At 32.4% G+C, this 17808-nt stretch overlaps 1 protein-coding gene across 1 annotated transcript; it reads right to left on the reverse strand.

Annotated features, from left to right (window-relative positions):
• Window positions 1-11884: 11884 nt before the first annotated feature.
• LOC108907637 (glycine-rich cell wall structural protein 2-like) lies at window positions 11885-17379 on the reverse strand. Its single transcript, XM_018711393.1, has 4 exons — window positions 17308-17379; window positions 17177-17241; window positions 15334-15599; window positions 11885-12250 (listed from the first exon to the last, which is right to left on the reverse strand). Exons 1-4 carry the CDS (start codon window positions 17323-17325, stop codon window positions 11979-11981), a joined length of 621 nt encoding a protein of 206 aa, XP_018566909.1. The 5' UTR covers window positions 17326-17379; the 3' UTR covers window positions 11885-11978.
• Window positions 17380-17808: the final 429 nt, after the last annotated feature.

Consider the following 17808-nt stretch of genomic DNA (forward strand, 5'->3'; position numbering starts at 1 on the left):
AATTTCACTGTGATTATGTACAGCCATTACACGATTAGTTAACGATTGCTCATTGGACTATACACGACACAGTTTCTCTATTATTATAAATACTGGTAGGTATATTGTCTATTTAATGAACTGAAAAATGTTATACTATTTATGTCATTATGAAAATAATGTTACACTATTTCTTATCAGCACTTCCATCTTGCATAAAATTAATATGTTTTGCACGAAAGTTTACATAATTCTCAATCTACAGCGAGTAGTGCTAGAAAAAAAAACGATGTAATTGGTTGTAGCGTTAAAATCGGTTTCATAATACTTTTGTCACCGGAAAAAATGTGTTGCAAAGGAAATATGCAGTTCACAGAATTTAAGGAATTTACGTCGTGGATACAGGGAAAGTTTAGCAGGAAAATATAACTAAATATTTTTTTAATAATAAAGTATGTTTTTTATTCAGTTCTAATCAGAAATCTAAACTATTTTAAAATCACAACAAAGTTATGATAAAATTATGACTAATGCAAACAATTAAAGGGCCAAAGGAATTTCCGAAATTTTTCCGTGATTTTTCACAGACTGTATTTAGATGAAAAATGGTCGTATCGGGAATTAAAAAAAAGCACTTTGAAGCTCTAAGATTCTAGTTTTTAGATCTTTTGGTCAAACATTTTTTAGGAGCTACGGTTATCCGTAAAAAAATTTCAACCGAAAGATTTAAAAACTAGACTCTTAGAGCTTCAAAATGCTTTTATTTAATTCCTGATACGACTATTTTTCACCTAAATACAGTCTGTCAAAAACCATGGAAAAATTTCGGAAATTCCTTTGACCCTTTAATTTTTTGCATTAGTGTACTTAAATTATAAAACGTTTTTTTAACTGCATTTAATTGAATTTATATTTTTTTTCAAGCTTTCGCTGCATATTGCTTTCCATCGCTGATTTTTTTTAATATACGTTGCTGCAATTGTTAAATAATCGTCCACAAAGATATTTCGATTTAGATTTTAAGTGTTTCAGCGAAATGAAATCTCAACAACCATAAAAAATTTTGCAGACGACTTTGTGGTTCATTTTATGAATCGGATAAACACCAAGCTAATGGGCGTGAAAATTTGTTCGTGAAACAATTTTTTTGACACGAAATTATATAATAAAAAAGGCAGGCAAGAAGATGTCTAACACCATAAATAGGTATACTGAAAAAGAGGTTATCTTAAATAATAAATAATAATAAACTTCTATAGAAACTTTAGTCTTCTATAACAGAGGGAAATTCCAAACACTAAATTTATTTTAGCTTTTTATTTATCATGCTGCAATATAATTACAGTGAAAACGAGGACTATGAACTTTTTCAGCAAAACAATTAATGTAAATTATGTTATTTTTAAGTTTTTCTGTGTACATTACATACTAATTGACGCAGATATGCTCTGTTAACTCAAAATGAAAACGAAAGTTTTGAAACTGATGCAACTTCTTTATACTATGGAAAGTGATAAGACTGAAAAAAGTTGTATTTATCGTGCAGTTTTTAGTGGCTATAAACTTTCTGTACAGGTTAAGAAACCGTTAAGCATTTGCATATTGTTAATGTGACATGCTGCTTATGCGGCATAATACATATGGGTTATGCATATTTACTTATAAAACTGTAAATGACTGACTGACTCTTTAAGTTTTTGGATAATAATATTCCACGCGAATATCTCGAAAGATGATAGATTAATGTCATTTTGGTTGGCATAAAGTAAGGGCAAAAATGTGCTCAAACGTTATTTTATTTTCCTAGTATCCTAGAAGTTCGATTCCACCTGATTCACAATCTTATTTCAATGAAGAATTATCTTCTATAGCCTACAATAAACCAACCATATTTGAACAAATTGAAAATACCTCTCAAGTAGTTTGGTTCACAAAAAAATTGTAGTAATTTGCGATTTTAAACGCAAGTAATCTTTAACAGTTCGAAAAATTCGTTGCGCTATCTTACGGAAAATTGAAAATTCTACGCCGGTTCGATTTTAATGGTTACATTTTATTTAAAATTGCAACAATTTTTACAAAGGAATAGTTATTTTCAATATATTGAACTGTGTAATAAAAAAATGTGTTTCCTTTCAGTCACGGGGACCATGTGGTGATAAAGGTACCAGAAATCGTCCATACCCACAAGCACACCCACACGATCTACAAGACAATCCACCACGGCGGCGGCGGCGGCGGTGGTGGCGACTTCCACAGCCACGGGGGCAAGCCCTTCCACTGGCACTAGGGTGGTTTTGTAATAATCTAGCTTAGCATTAACTTCGTCGTACCTATATGACAGTATTTACCTCCTACACGATATTTCATTGAAAAATAATATTCACGCTTCTCACTCTACCACGAAAGTTGACTTTGAGTGGGAGAGGAGCGGTATATTATTATTCGAACACAAACAATCCCTACAACTCCAGTTATTTTGACAATGTTTCTATTTTACTGGGACTAGTTACGCTAGGAAATTATTCCGCACTGTAAGAGCTTCAGTCGACAGTAGCAACGTGTCAAATTTTTGTTCGAAAAGGTACTAGATTAGTAATGAGTTGGCTTAGCACCACTTGAAAAAAAATAGATCGTTCTGTACATATATGCACATTTTGTATTCATTCATTTGTTCGTATCATTTTTATTTTTTTTTTTTTCATTTTTTGTTATTTAACTGTTTTGTTATTGTACATCAAATAAATGTATTTTAATAATTCATAGATTCATTATATCCCATAAATTCAACCACCCCTTAAATTTTTAAACAAAAGAAAGCGAACCATTTTACGTTAAGGAAAGTAACAATTAACATTAATTTTTTTATAAAAATCAATAAAAAGAATATATAAGCGTTTAAATAATGTAAAACATTCATATTTTCTTACTGTTCTCATATTAACTCCAACAATCAGGAAGCAACGAATTTGGTTTCAAGCTCCATGGAATGAGATAATTGTACTGTACGAGTATTTGCTCCTGATACAGAAAAACGTTACTAAAAACAATTATTATGCGCGTAGCAACAAATTATTAAGGTCTTCTGTTTATATCAAAACCCCAGAAGAATGTTTGTTTGTCTTATTACGTCCCAAAATTTTAATAAACGAATAATCTAAAACACTGGTTTTCGTGGTGTGTAATTTGAAAAAGTATATCACATTTGAAACGTATTTTTTTAGATAGGAGACGTAGATTTGGTCTAATGATTTTATTAATTAAAGGTAAAAATTTATTAAACTAATATACAAAATTCCAACTAATGGTTCAGGTACTACGAGACATTCAAAAGTCTAGAATTCAATCAGTGTATTTAATTTTTAATAGAATTTTTAAGAAAAAAATATTTTTTTCATTTTATTTAAGCCAGCTATTATTTAAAAAAGAGCATCCTTTTGTTCCTTAATTTTTTGTAGAAGTCACACAAAATTCTAATTTGATAAAAAAATACTACAAAAGTGTAGTTGCTATGATAGAAACTTTTAATATAATCAGAAACGGGATATATCCTAAATGTTATTAATTTTTTCAATAGTTCACTTTTTTACTTTTACGGCAAAAACTATTACAGACATGACAATAATTTGACAACTAACTTGGCAAATGTCAAGTTATTTTAACTGTTTCTTGTCATGGCCAATTTGACAACAGGTGTAATACGAGAAAAACTGTCCAAAAAATGGCAATCATAAACAATGCTTATAGTCCAGTCAATGATCATTTTTCCGTGTAATTTTGCCAAACAGCACCGATTTTCATGAAAATTTGGATTTAGGTTCTACTTATCCTCTATTTCAAAGTTGACCTAGTAGCGGGGGTTGCTTTTACCCTGGGGGTGGATGCCACCCCTTCTCGAGGGTGAAAAACGTTTCATTGAAAATAATTCCGGCAATGGTTATACTGACCAATTCTAAGCAACTTTTGTTCTATAAAGTTTTTTCGGGAAGTCGATACTTTTCGACTTCTTCGCGAGTGAAAGTGTAAATTTTTAACCAAAAAAACTTTTTCAGACGGTTTTTCGCGAATAACTCAAAAAGTAAGTATTTTATTAAAAAATCATTGTTATAAAAATTGTAGCTTATAAAAAAACAAAAAGAATTGTGCATTTATGGTGTTTGTAGACCCAATACAAGCGGAGTAATAGCTTGTTGAAGGTTGGTTCTTATTCATTAAAAGTCAAAATTGTCATAGGGAGCGGTTTTTAGGGATTGACAATTTTCAATTCACCATAATTACTTATTTAAAGATGATTTCAACCTATTACACGCTCGAATCTACAATTCTATAATTATTTTCGAATAGGGGTAGTTTCCGGTATAACCTTTGCAAGGCTGCCAAATTTTCAAATTTATCGGATCAGTATTTTCCGAGATATCAAATGTGGCGATTCCTGTTGGGACACCCTGTATATTTACTGTATTACAAAACTAAAAATATTGATGTTACAAAACAAACATCAACCTTTAAACATGGTCATGCATATCGAAATGCTTCGTCTCCTTTAAAACAATATCGCGATATTAAAACAAGAAATCCTAATGACGGGCTTGTGAAGAACTCATTTATTAAAACGTAATTACATGGTATAAGCGATTAATAATGGTTGTTCAGGCCAGTTATTGCTAAAAAATAGAAAATATCTGGGTCGAATCACCCATTTTACCCTTTAATTTCTACTTAAAATGATCTGAAAACTCTAATTCTGTTATAGCGAACAACTGATTCAATATGCTAGTACTTTGCACTGTTCTATATTCTGCTGATTGCTTTTTTTTCAACTTATATAGATCTGCGGGAAAGTAAGTCGTTAAATTTATTTACCATTTAACTGAACCAATTAACAAATCGCTAGGCGGTCCCAAAAAGTGATCTAGTTTTTCCTAATAAAGGAATTATGAAAAGCGTAACAGGTATCAGCAATGCACACCTTTTAAGCGTGACCTGTCGTGCTCCTAAACATATTAATCACAGATACATTTTTTCTAATCAATTGGGGACGGCTGTCTACTTGCAGGTTTTTTTGAGCGTCTCTTGCCCAACAGCTTCAGATATAATAACATGCTATTTAAATTTAATACTCCGTTCGACAATGGCACCTACGTCCGTACCATTTCGTATTACGCAACTCTTAGCATAAATGCTTTTTAGGGAGGAAACCCAACAGTGTAACATTTTTGCAAGAAATTAGCGCGAAATCGTGATTAAATCGTTAAATTTATTTAATTCTTTTTACATATTACCTGGCTGGAACTAGCCGTATGAAAAACCGCAGTCTGTTTTTATTGCGACAGACAAAACTGGATATAAGTGTATCATTTATGTAACCTGGTGCAGTTTTATTTTTGCAGTTGTGGCATATCGTTGCATCTTATAGATGAACTGTTATCATTCTCGGTTTGGTCGTTGTTCTGTGCTGTGACATGAAGATGAGGCTGGGCATATTCTGCGCTTTTATAGGATATTTATTACACTCGTCTGTTGCTGCGAACCAAGACAAAAAGTAAGTGCAACTCAATCGGAAAGTGTGTGAATAGGACTGTGTGGAAAAGTATGTGATATTTTTCATAGAGCTCGCGCGAGGGTGGGTTTTGGAAATGCGGGAATAGATCAGGGCGGATCTGTTTTGAGGTGGTTGTGAGAGGGGGCAAGCAATTTTTTTCTGGATTACCTTCAGTACGACTCGCATGATAAAAGTGTAGATCCCTAGATCTGGGCGAAGTCCGGAACATTTTCAAAATTGCAAAAATGTTTAAAAAATTTAAAAAAATATTTTATCTGAGTTTTTATCTTGGAACCTATGCATTTTAGAAGAATATTGAAAAGGAAAAAAGTTTTAGAATTGAATTTTGCGCAATATACTGTAAGTTAAACATGTTTAAATTTATTACTGATGTTGCAAAATAGCAATAATTGATGAAAAAAAAAGACAAAATAATCAAGTTTTTTGAATAATTTTTTTAAAATATTTTAATTGCTCCGAGGACATTGTAATTTTGGTAAAACAAACATTATAGTATAATAAAACAACACACCAAATTTCATTAAAATCAGTCCTATAGTTTTCGCAAAATAATTTTTTGAAAAAAATTTTCGAATTTTCAATATTTTTTTTAAATTTTTTTCAAAAAATTGTTTTGCTAAACCTATAGAATCGATTTTAATGGAATTTGGTGTGTTGTTTTATTATACTATAAAGTTTTTTTTACCAAAATTAGAATGCCCTCGGAGCTATTAAAACATTTTAAAAAAATATCCTAAAAACTTGATTTGTTTGCCTTTTTTTCATCAATTATTGCTATTTTGCAACATCGGTAATAAATTTAAACATTTTTAACTTACAGTATATTGTGCAAAATTCAATTCTAAAACTTTTTTCCTCTTCAATATTTTTCCAAAAAACAAAATAGGTATTTTAGTAATTTTGAAAATGTTCCGGATCTCGTCCAGATCTAGGGATCTACACTTTTATTACGTGAGGTTTTCTGAAGGTATTCCACCAAAAATTAGCTTGCCCCTTCTTACATCCAAGAAGTATTATATTTCGACAGATCTGCCCTGGTCTAATAGACGTACAATACAGCTCAATTTTTTAAATCTTCGCTAAGTGTGATGCTTTTTTTTGTCTCTAGAAGAAGTGGAGGTTTATGATGGATATGCAGTAAAATAATTATTGCCAAAAACAGAAAATATAATAGTCTTCTTAATAACATATTCGAAACTAGCTTGAAAAGAGGCTTAATATAAATTTAGTAACATATGAAAATTGTGAGAAAACAAAGAAATATGTGGAATACTAGCTTTACTAAGAAAGACAATTTTGGAAGAGAAGTATTACATAGATAGGAATCAATAAAAAATATGAACACTTGAAAAAACTTCTTTTTATTTTTTATTTATTTATTTTATTAAAGAAGATGCAAACATTCTGGAGATATATTGACACTGTTTTCTTATAGAAATGAATGTCGTCTTACAAGTATTTCAAGATTACATAGACAAAGTTTTAAATCCAGTTGTCTGTGTAAGATACGATGCTCAATTGTTTTTTAAATAAAGAAAACAAAATTTTCGCGAAAATTAGTGAGGAATCATATTTTCCTTTGCATGTATCAAAATTTCAGTGGAATCTAACATTTTCGCTTGATGTACCTACATTGGGCCTCAAAAAGTTAAAAATTGCTGGTAAAACGCTAAAAGCACGTCTTAAATAATAAACCATTTTTTTCTCACATTTTCTTTGTGAATACTTACAGTTAAATTACATTTTTCTTTCTTTGTACTTATTGTCAATGCGACTAAATTGTAGATGGTTTACAATTTCTCTTGAACTCATTTTTACCGCATAACTCTTATTGTACAGTGCTGTAAAAAAGGTTTAAAGAAAGAAAAGGTTGAAATATCGGTACACCACAATTCTAACCGCTATACAAAAACATAATGTTGATAATTCTCGTAATTATAACTTAAAAAAATATATAATATATGCAGGGTGATTCACAAAAGGTGACCAAAAATGAAACCTCGTATTGTCTGGTGAATATTTCCTATAAAGTTTTTATCCAGGACGCTTCGATGAAAAGATAAAGAAAAAATGTATGCAGGGTATATTCTACGCTAAAATCGTTTGGGGGTGGTTCATACGAAGTTACAAAATAATAATTTTATTATTCTTTTCTAGTGTCCATATCAAGATCCATGTCCCTGAACTGACCCACAAGCACAATCATCAGCACACGATCATCAAAGAGACCCCCACCGCCCGCTATGAAATCACGATCAGCGATCCTATCGGAGACAGAAAGGAACACAATCACGATTTCAACCCTGAAAACGAATATACCCACAAAGAAAAATACGCTTACAACCCGGAAAAGAAACATAAAACTAAACACAAGAAAGCAGGAAAGGACAAGCCCAAGAAACTGACAAAGAAGTACGTCGATGAACAGGAGTTTAAGCGGGTGCTGGAGAACTACAACGAGAAACCAGAGGAAAATGACGACGGCGGATTTAAGACCTCGGTACATACCGAACACTACGAAGTAAAGAAGATAAATCCAAACGCGAGATACCCCGACGAGAAATACATCATAGAAGGAGCCTACAAAGTACAAGAAACGGATCCTTGGGGTCAACCAGTAACGTCGTTTGAAAAGTACGATTCGCCTATTTCGAAGATAGCCGCTTCCATCATCACCAACTACGACTACACAAACTTTAGGCCTGGCGAAACGGACAGCTTCGGTAAAGAAAAAGATCGCGATCATGAAAAAAGCGAATACGGCGCAGACGACGAGGGTTACGACAATTACGACAACAAGAAGCGGTCGCAGAACTACAACAGTCCTTCCAGTCAAGGCCACAAACTGCAGTACTCGAATTATGAAGCGTATGAAACACCCAACGCAAAGGACAACGATAAAAACTACGAGAACTCAGGGGGGTACGAGATATTCGTAAACGAGAAGAAAGCGTATCAAGCAGCTCCTAAAAAGCCAAGCCATCAAAGCTTACATGCGTACCAAAGGCCTCAGGGATATACCGGCCCTCAGGGTTATGGCACCTTCAAGCCTGATGACAGCAAGCGCGTTGAAAACGTGAAGAAAAGGCCAGCTGACGTCGTATTCATAGTACCACAGGACAACGACGGCGTCCACAAGGAACTGGAATACGAGTTTGAGAAAGAATTTGGTCATTTGGTCCAACCGGGCCATACCGGAGGATCGGGTGAGTCCAACTACGACTATGACAGCGATTGGCAAAAACATATAATCGACTATCTATACGGAGGAGAACACGCTGCTTCAGATAAATTTGTACGGAGAGTTAAACCAGAAAATGTAAGGGAGGATTAGGGTTTTCCATTTTCACGCATCGTTTGTGTGGTAAAACAATTTTATCAAAACGTCGAAAAGCTGTATGTTCCTTCAGAAGAAACAATGTTAGCTTGATAATGGTTTTATATTTTTATACCAATTTTTGTTATTATCTGATTACCGATGCATGTGACAACAATAAAAGATCTGTCTTTGATATGTTTTAACGATAATGGGGATAAAAATTGGTCGGCCACTAAGTTAAACGTATATTACGACTATTTCTTTAGCTCATTATTTAGGTATATCCAAAGGCTTTTCGCGTTCATAGGAACCCTTGCACAATCCAATTTTTGAGCATCTACAACTCAAGAGATTAAAATGTTACTCCTTAGATGTCTTGAAGAGAATTCTTTTTAATACAAATATAAGTTGGTAGACAACCATCTGTACTGCATCTAATTATTCACATTCAACAAATATTTGTTATACATAATATGTATAATACGGAGATCGACTAATTCAAAGAAAGTGTTTCCCGGAATATTGTTGTCACGTGATTTTATATTTTGTTATTATACTTGCTTGCTTGTATAAATTTTGTTATAATAATTTACTGTTTGTAATATAAAGCACACTGTTGTATTTGTTTTGTGTACAATTTATAGAAACAAATTATAAATAAAAAATATTTTTACAATATGATTCTATTCTTATTCCAAATTGAGGGTAGATCAAAGATTCCTAGTCAAGGCTAAAAAAGTGCATTATAAGTCTGTAAATGGCGACGACCAGATACACAGGCCAAGGAATAACCCGAAAAACCATGATACTTTGAATAGCCATAAAACCATGATTACTTATTGAGAAAATCGAGTTTTATTAACAACATACATGTATTGTATCAAAAATGCGATAATAACATTTTTGTAAAAATCTTGGCTTCTTTGGAAATTGACTGTTAACAAGTATGTATGTTAGAGATTTGTCATAAGTCACTCAATATCATGGAGGATTTTAGCTATGAAAAATTTTCAGATATTCATCTAATATACGAACTTGCAGTAATGCTTCTGAAGTTGTTCGGATTTACGCCAACCGCTTTCCAAATAGAATTTGCATATTTGAAGTGACGAAAACCCCCATGCTATTATTCAGACAAAACACCAACAAAAATTTATCATTAATGTATGGATGGAAATAATTGGAAACTACTTAGTGGGACCACCTTAACCCTTTAAATATTTAAAATAACATGTGGCTTTAGCCCGATGGTGCACCACCCCATTTTAGCAGGGCAGTAAGGGCTTGTTTAAGTATCACATTTCCCGATAGATGGATCGGTCGAGGTAGTCTTTTTCGTGGCCGCCTCGGTCACCCGATCTTAATCCTTTCGATTTTTTTCTTTGGGGCCATATTTAAAGTCTTGTTTATCAAGCTCCTATAAATAGTAGGGAAGAATTATTAAATCCCATAATTACATACGTAAACATCATTAGAAATGATCACCACATGTTATTCCGAATACAGCAGAAGTAATTGAGCAATTTAAGAAAATGCAAATATTGAACAACTTACTTAACAGTTCTCTTTTTTTTGTCAATTCTATGGAAACCAAAATTTTTACAAAAATGTTAGATTCACATTTTTCGATTCGATTTTCAATTCGATTTTCTCAAAAACGGTACAAGATATCCACTCATATACGGTATAATTTTTTTTTTTTTGGCAAAATGGAGAGAGAGAGGACACGAACTATGGAAGAAAAATGTGAAATTTGGCAAAGATGTATAAATTTAAATGGATATTTTCGTCTGCTCCTGTATAATCCAGTCATATTGAATATCAGTTTAAACTTAGAAATGAACACTGCCACGAGTTACTTTAATTGCCCAAATTTCATTGTTGTCATGGTAATGACTTAGAAGTTATAATTGGAATTTGTTTTTCAAACTTCTTTCTTTAAAGGAACTCCACAACGAAGCCCTATAAGAAATTTTTTTATGAAGTACTACATTTATTTTGACCTCCCATGTATACCACTTCATTTTTGACATGACCTTTCCGGACACCCTGTATGTATTTAACAAAAATATTTTTCCTGGATAATTTACAAACAGGGGTTTTAGAGAACTTGTTTTATGCAACCAAATATACTCAGATATCTGTATTACCTGATGTAAATGGACAAATAACTTTAAATGAATTAACTTGGTTTGCAAGTCTTCGTGACGGCTGTCAAGATTGCAGGTAGAGATCAATTTTTTTTTATCAAATTGAAGAAGTAAGTATGGGTTCAGAAGACCCTGGAGTTAGAGATGTTAACGATACAAATAAACATACAGAAGAATTGTAGCATTATTGAAGGAAAAAGAAACTAGAAACAAGTCACTAAGCAAATTGACTAGTCGTCTCAGTCATAGAAGTAGAGCCAGATATACAGATAGCATTATTGGAATACACCTGGATATTACCTTCACCATGGAAGTGGATAGGAAGGATACCATTCCGTCCCTAGCTGCAATTATTAAAAGGAAGCCAGACTTTGGGGAACTACATCACCTATGATCACCTTCCAGAAGAAATAGATACCTATAATTACAGAAATACTGAACAAGCCATCAAACTGATACTTAAGAACAATGAAGAGAAGGCAACAACGAATATACAAATACAGAACTGTCTACAGCACTTCAAGAATATAGATCAGCAAACACTCCAAGACATGTGAAAACTCAAATCATTTTAACTGAAACTACATACAATTTGGAAGTGATTCATCTACAAGAATTAAGAACAAGAACGTCAGAGAACGGTCAATAAAGAAATCTCAAGGAGTCTAAACCAATGACGTGGCAACCAGCCGCGAAATGGTTCAACTACTTAAAAGAATTAGTTTGCTGTTCCGATATTACTAGTCTAAAAAATTATATAAATGATTTTTAGACAGTTTAGGTAGTTTCAAAGTTTTTGCACGAACTAAAGCCGAAATCAATTAAATATTTTTATTACAAAAGTAAAAAAGAGGTAACAATAACAACAACTAAAATAAAATTAAATAATAAAAGTAACAAATAGGACTAGTTTGGCATTTGTAAGGGGAAAACAAGAGGAGAAAAACCCTCCTTGAATAAATTGCATTTAGTGGTAGCCCCCGTGGCCTCCGTCGTCGCCGCCCCCATGGACCTCGTAACCGCCTCCTCCAATGTCGCCACCTCCGTAACCGCCGCTGAAGTCGTGCCCCTCGTTCGAGATGGCGTTGTGTTCGAAACCGCCGCCACCATAACTGTAGTCGCCGCCGCCCCCAGATGATGATCCGACGTCGTGAACGGCTTCGGCGCTGATTCCGTGACCGCCTCCTGCGGCGTATCCGTGACCGCCCCCGATGCCGCCTCCGTGACCTCCGACATCACCTGAAAAGTAATTAGAAATTAAAATTTTTGTACATGTCCAGCAACTAACTTCAACTTCAGTTAAGTTTTCATTGGCAAAGTCAAAGTTTAGAGAATTTAAAACGCATTTTGTTGATTAGTCAATATGAAGAATATTTGTTTTTTTTTTTTCATGTGGAAATTGCATTTTCAATGAAAATTTAACTGAACCGTCAAAATATCTCTTGGGATAAGATTTGGATATTTTAATTTAAAAGAATTTTTTATAAGAATTCATAATTCGTCCGAAAGCAATCATGTGTTGATTTAAAGAAATGAATATATATGACTAATATCCAAATAGACGGATAGGATATACATGGCCTCCATGTTCTCCAGATTGGAAGACATTGGAATTTTTGGACCATTTATTTTATTGCTACCGAATTTATTATTATTTAATTTTGATTGTTATGAAGTTCTAGTTGTTAAAAAACAACTTGAAATGGCGCAATTTTGTTCATATATTTGTCAGTTTTTGCCTTTAAAAAATATCTTGCAACTCAAAAATTGCAACTATTTTCACTGGCATAAAAGATACCATATCTACGTCACTGAATAATTATTTTTAATCCTAAGCTTTTATCAGAAAGTGTAGTTAACAAAGTCTTAAAAAGGGAAAAAACTGAGCTAGTGTCAAAAATAAATATATCTTCTCTTTTTATTCACTTTACCACTCTGAAACTTATAAACTGTTAATAATTGCTCTATTTTATTGTGATTTTCTTTTGTAATTACTATGAATCACATTGTTTAATATACTAAAATATTAAATGTTAAATGAGTATGAACGAAAAAAATTTAATAGAGAAGAAAAAGGTTCTAAAATTTGTCGTCCATACATACAGGGTGTTTGGTAAGTTGATGCATTCCTTGCACGAGGTTATAGTACAAGTGATTTGTGATATATTTCCTTAATATACCATATTCCGAAAACGCTTAGTTTTCGATCTAGTGTTAAAGTTTTAATAAAAAAAATGCAAATTTATAAATATTGTCGAAACCGCTCAGAATATTTTAATGAAATTTTACAGGTGTTGACAGTTAACAACAATACATGTTTTACGATAAAAATATTGTTTTCAGTTACACCAGTGGCGTGCGCACAGGCATGTCTCTAGATATTATTAAAGAAAAAATGATACACCACTGATATTTCTTAAAATAAAAATTATTTTTGAATTCCTTGTTCAATTTAGAAGAGAAAAAGCGTCTCGACTGTTTTTCTTATGACGCACCATTTTCGAGTAAAAAAATAAAATCGATTTATTGTATGGCGTAATTCGGTTTCAATAATTTGAAAAATAGCAGAAGTTATGCACTTAACTGCTTCACACTCAAAGTGACAGCTATTATTAATTTTGTCAAACAATAACAGAAACGAGTGCACAGCCAACTTGCTAATTTATGTTGTTAACTGCGAGGAATAATAATTTTTTGTAATAAAATTGGTACAAAAAAAGCTGAGTGCATAATTTCTGCTATTTTTCAAATTATTGAAACCGTTTTCAAATTATTGAAACGGGATTACGCCATCGATTTTAATTTTTTTACTCGAAAATGGTGCGTCATAAGAAAAACAGCGGAGAGACCTTTTCTCTTCCAAATTGAACAAGGAATTGAAAAATAATTTTAATTTTAAGAAAAATCAGTGGCGTATCATTTTTTTTTAATATCCAAAGACGTGTCTGTGCGCACGCCACTGGTGAAACTAAAAACAATATTTTTATCGTAAAACATGTATTGTTGTTAATTGTCAAAGCTTTTAAAATTTCATTAAAATATTCTGAGCGATTTCCGCAATATTTATAAATTTGTATTTTTTTATTAAAACTTTATCACCCTGTAGATCGGAAACTAAGCGTTTTCGGAATATGGTATATTCAGGAAATATATCATAAATCACTTGCATCGACTTACCAAACTTACTGTTTAGCTTAATTTTTTTTCTATTGAAATTGTTGAAATGAAAGAAAAATATGGAATTTTTTTTTGAAAATGTATATTGAAATTGTTTAAACTTTTTCATAACGGATTTTGTGTTTTTCTAATTTCTATTTCCTCAAATAGTATGCATTATATGTACAAATGATGTAATATTGTCTGTGAATTATTCATTAGATAAGGATTTATCGAAAATTTGCCTGCTTTTCCAAGAAAATGCGTTTAATTCCTAGAACTAGCAATATTTCTATGCAAAAGTCACAAATGAACTATAAATTTTAGAACAAATTTAGACAAAATAGTCGTTAGGAAAATAAACCTTTTTTTTCTTATTTTCATAAAAAATAGGTGATTTCTCGGAATTGTCTTTTATACTTGAAATTTTGTTTACAGAAAATAAAATAAAATCACGTGTTGTAATAAAGTCTCTGCTAGTCTCAGATAGTCTTACAAATTTTGATCTATTGTAAATATGTTGTTATTTTTTTAATACTAAACGTATATGTAATTGAGTAAAGCAAGATGGTTAGCTAATATTATTAGCTAATCGATAATTTTTGGATTAAAAAAAATGTCAATACGAAACAACGTAAATATAGTCTTAAAAAAAATTGCACTACATGCATTTTTCGAATGCTATCAATTACTGCTACTAAAAGCTACGAGTTAATATCTACTGTTAGAAGAAATTGCTAATAGTTGGTAGGTAGGTGAAGTACGAATATGAAGTCTTACAAACTGGGACTGTTAAAGGTAGATACACCCTTTCCCAAGAAAAGTACACGTCAGGCAGTTAACTTGTCACTGTCGTTTTAGTATGAAGTTACAGTCAAAGAGTCAGAGAAAAAAATAGAAAAATAGTAATAAGTAACTTTTTTATTACAAAACATATAAAAGTATAAAAAAAGGTTATAACAAACAACAGGTGACAGACATAACAAGGAATTAAATAATACTGCCAATAACAACGAAGCCAATGGCTTATGAGACAACAACGAAGACTTCAACTCTCACACACTTACAAGGTAAACATTTGAACTTTTATCACAAGAGCTTAGGGAACAAGAGGTTAGAAAACAGATGCAAACTAGCTACTAGTAGACGATAAGTTTTCTATCTACCTGCGTGACCGATTTCGATCCCGTGGCCGCCTCCGATGCCGCCTCCGAATCCACCGTCCCATCCACCTCCATGTCCAAAACCGCCGCCGTCTCCTCCGGAGCCGTGAGAAACCACCTCGCCGTCGTCAATGCCTCCGGAGTAGCCGATGACCTTGTAGAACTCGTTGTCTCCACCGCCGCCGCCGCCGCCGACGTGTTTTACCACCGTGTGCGTGTGGTGGATGTGTTTGACCTTGAATGGAACGTGGATGATCACTTTCTTGTGTCTGGAATAAAGAGCGATTTCGTTAGGGCTTCGCTAGCGCGTTTGAATGAAGCAGGTGTACCACAGGGGTCAATTGTGGGGCCGCATTATATTTACGTTGGTATCGACGATATTAGAATTTTGTTCCGAACGATATGGAGCCTGTGTATTATACTTTTCCTGTTTCGTTAAACTCTAGATCGAAACACGATTTCTTTTTTACAAACTTGATTTTAAATCTGAAATTCTGGAATGTGGAATATATTCCACATAATATTGTAAAAAAAACATATAAAAAAGTTCTTAAAAATACGAACAAATTTCGATGTTCATATCAATAATATATTTTTAATTTATAAATATTCAGAAGAGATCACAAAGTCCTTAAAATAATCTGCACATAGTTCTTTTTTCATCTGCTTAAGTTTTATATTTCATCCAAAAAATTCCTCATAATCCTTTTATTTCAAAGATTCAAATTAATAGCGGTTTGTTATTATAGAAAAAACAATAACTGGTGCACAAATTATATTCATGTTAAGTATTAGATGATTGTTTTGAATATGTAATATATAGTAGGTACTTGAAATTAATTATTAAATATAAGAGTTTCAAAAATATATGAATAAATACACTAATCAGAAAGGATGACAGTGGCCAAAGAACCATATCCATCATTATTTTTATAGAAAGATAAAACAATAACAGTGTCTAAGTACATCAAATATACCTTACGAAATAATTAGACCTTCGCAAATTTAAAATATTGCAACGTTATAATTATTATATTGAATATGTGTATACTGGAAACGATAATAATGTTACCAATTAGTTTGGAATTGGATTCAATTATTGTCAATGATGAGATGAGACGAGATCTAGTTTCCATTTTCAGCAATTTGCTTTAATGTAGATACAAGGTTTTATTAGACGAGATGAAAGTAAACAAATCAAAGAGATAGCTATCTAATACCCTGAAACGGTTAGAGAATCTTGCTCTTGACTTTCTTAATAGTTTTGCTGCTTATCAGGGCAAATAGTATTATGGTCGACTGCATTTGCCTTTTTAACATGGGTTCGTTGACTTTTCCACAATTTTCTTAGAATAATTACATTGCAGTTCAATGTGGAATGAATGGACAAATTCAAAGTAGAAAAAAAAATTGTTAGAAAGCATATTCACTTAAGAAAAACAAGTTATGGAATCATATTTTTATCACATTTGCTTTTGGCATATCTGTTGTGTTTTGTTAATTGTTTTTTTTCATTTTCATTCAAATAAGTGCAAAGTGGAAAATAATGGTTAGAATCGATATTCACCAAAGATAAACAAGTTGAAAGTCATATTTTTGTCACTTTTGCTTCTCCTTTTACCTCTAATAAGTTTAATTACTTGTTTTTTTAATTTTCATTGATTGTTTTTTGCGCAATATTGAAATGTAATCTAAGTTCCTTTATTTACACAATCAAGGACAATGTGGTAATAGCAACCGAAAAAGTACGACTCATACTTGATTTTATAAAATATTTCTGGGTTAGTGTTATTTTTGGTAATTTCAGGTTCAAGCCTCAATGTCAATACTAAAAAAAATTGCTTACCCTCCTCCACCACCACCTCCAGCGCTGCACAGTTCAAACAGAGCTAGGACAATAAACGAAGCAATCTGAAAACAACGAAAAAAAAAATGATAGCACAAAATTCACGCTTCACAATCAATTAAATTCTTTACCAATAGACGAAAAGCCATTTTCGTATAGCTACGTGAATCTAACAGCTAGGCTTGCACTGCACTAAATCCAAATATGTTGTGATGGTCTATCAAGATCGCCGCTCTCTATTTATATGCCTCAGATTTGTGCACAAATGAAAGGAAAAAGATGTGAGGCAGTGGAATCATGAAAGTACAAGAAAAACGCATCCGACCATTTACCCTGGACGAGGTTATTGTCGTCTCTTTCTAATCTGTATCGCGCCAGCAGCCTACATGTGCTGTCATTAATGTAATTGGATTTAGCTACATCCCAATTAAGATATGCCATTGAACAGTTACTTTGTGGAAGCTAAATAAAGCTCGGTGTAATGGCTTCAAATATCAAATTGCTTTTTAATATCATTTTTAAAGTGTACATTAACAAAGATGGAAATTAATTCTCTATTAACTGATTTATAAATTCTTCTTACTTCATTTTTAATCAAGAATTGTTGATAAATAATCTTAGTATATAAATGG

The sequence above is a fragment of the Anoplophora glabripennis genome, unplaced genomic scaffold, assembly GCF_000390285.2.
Source record: "Anoplophora glabripennis isolate ALB-LARVAE unplaced genomic scaffold, Agla_2.0 scaffold51, whole genome shotgun sequence".
NCBI classification, from domain to species: domain Eukaryota; kingdom Metazoa; phylum Arthropoda; class Insecta; order Coleoptera; family Cerambycidae; genus Anoplophora; species Anoplophora glabripennis.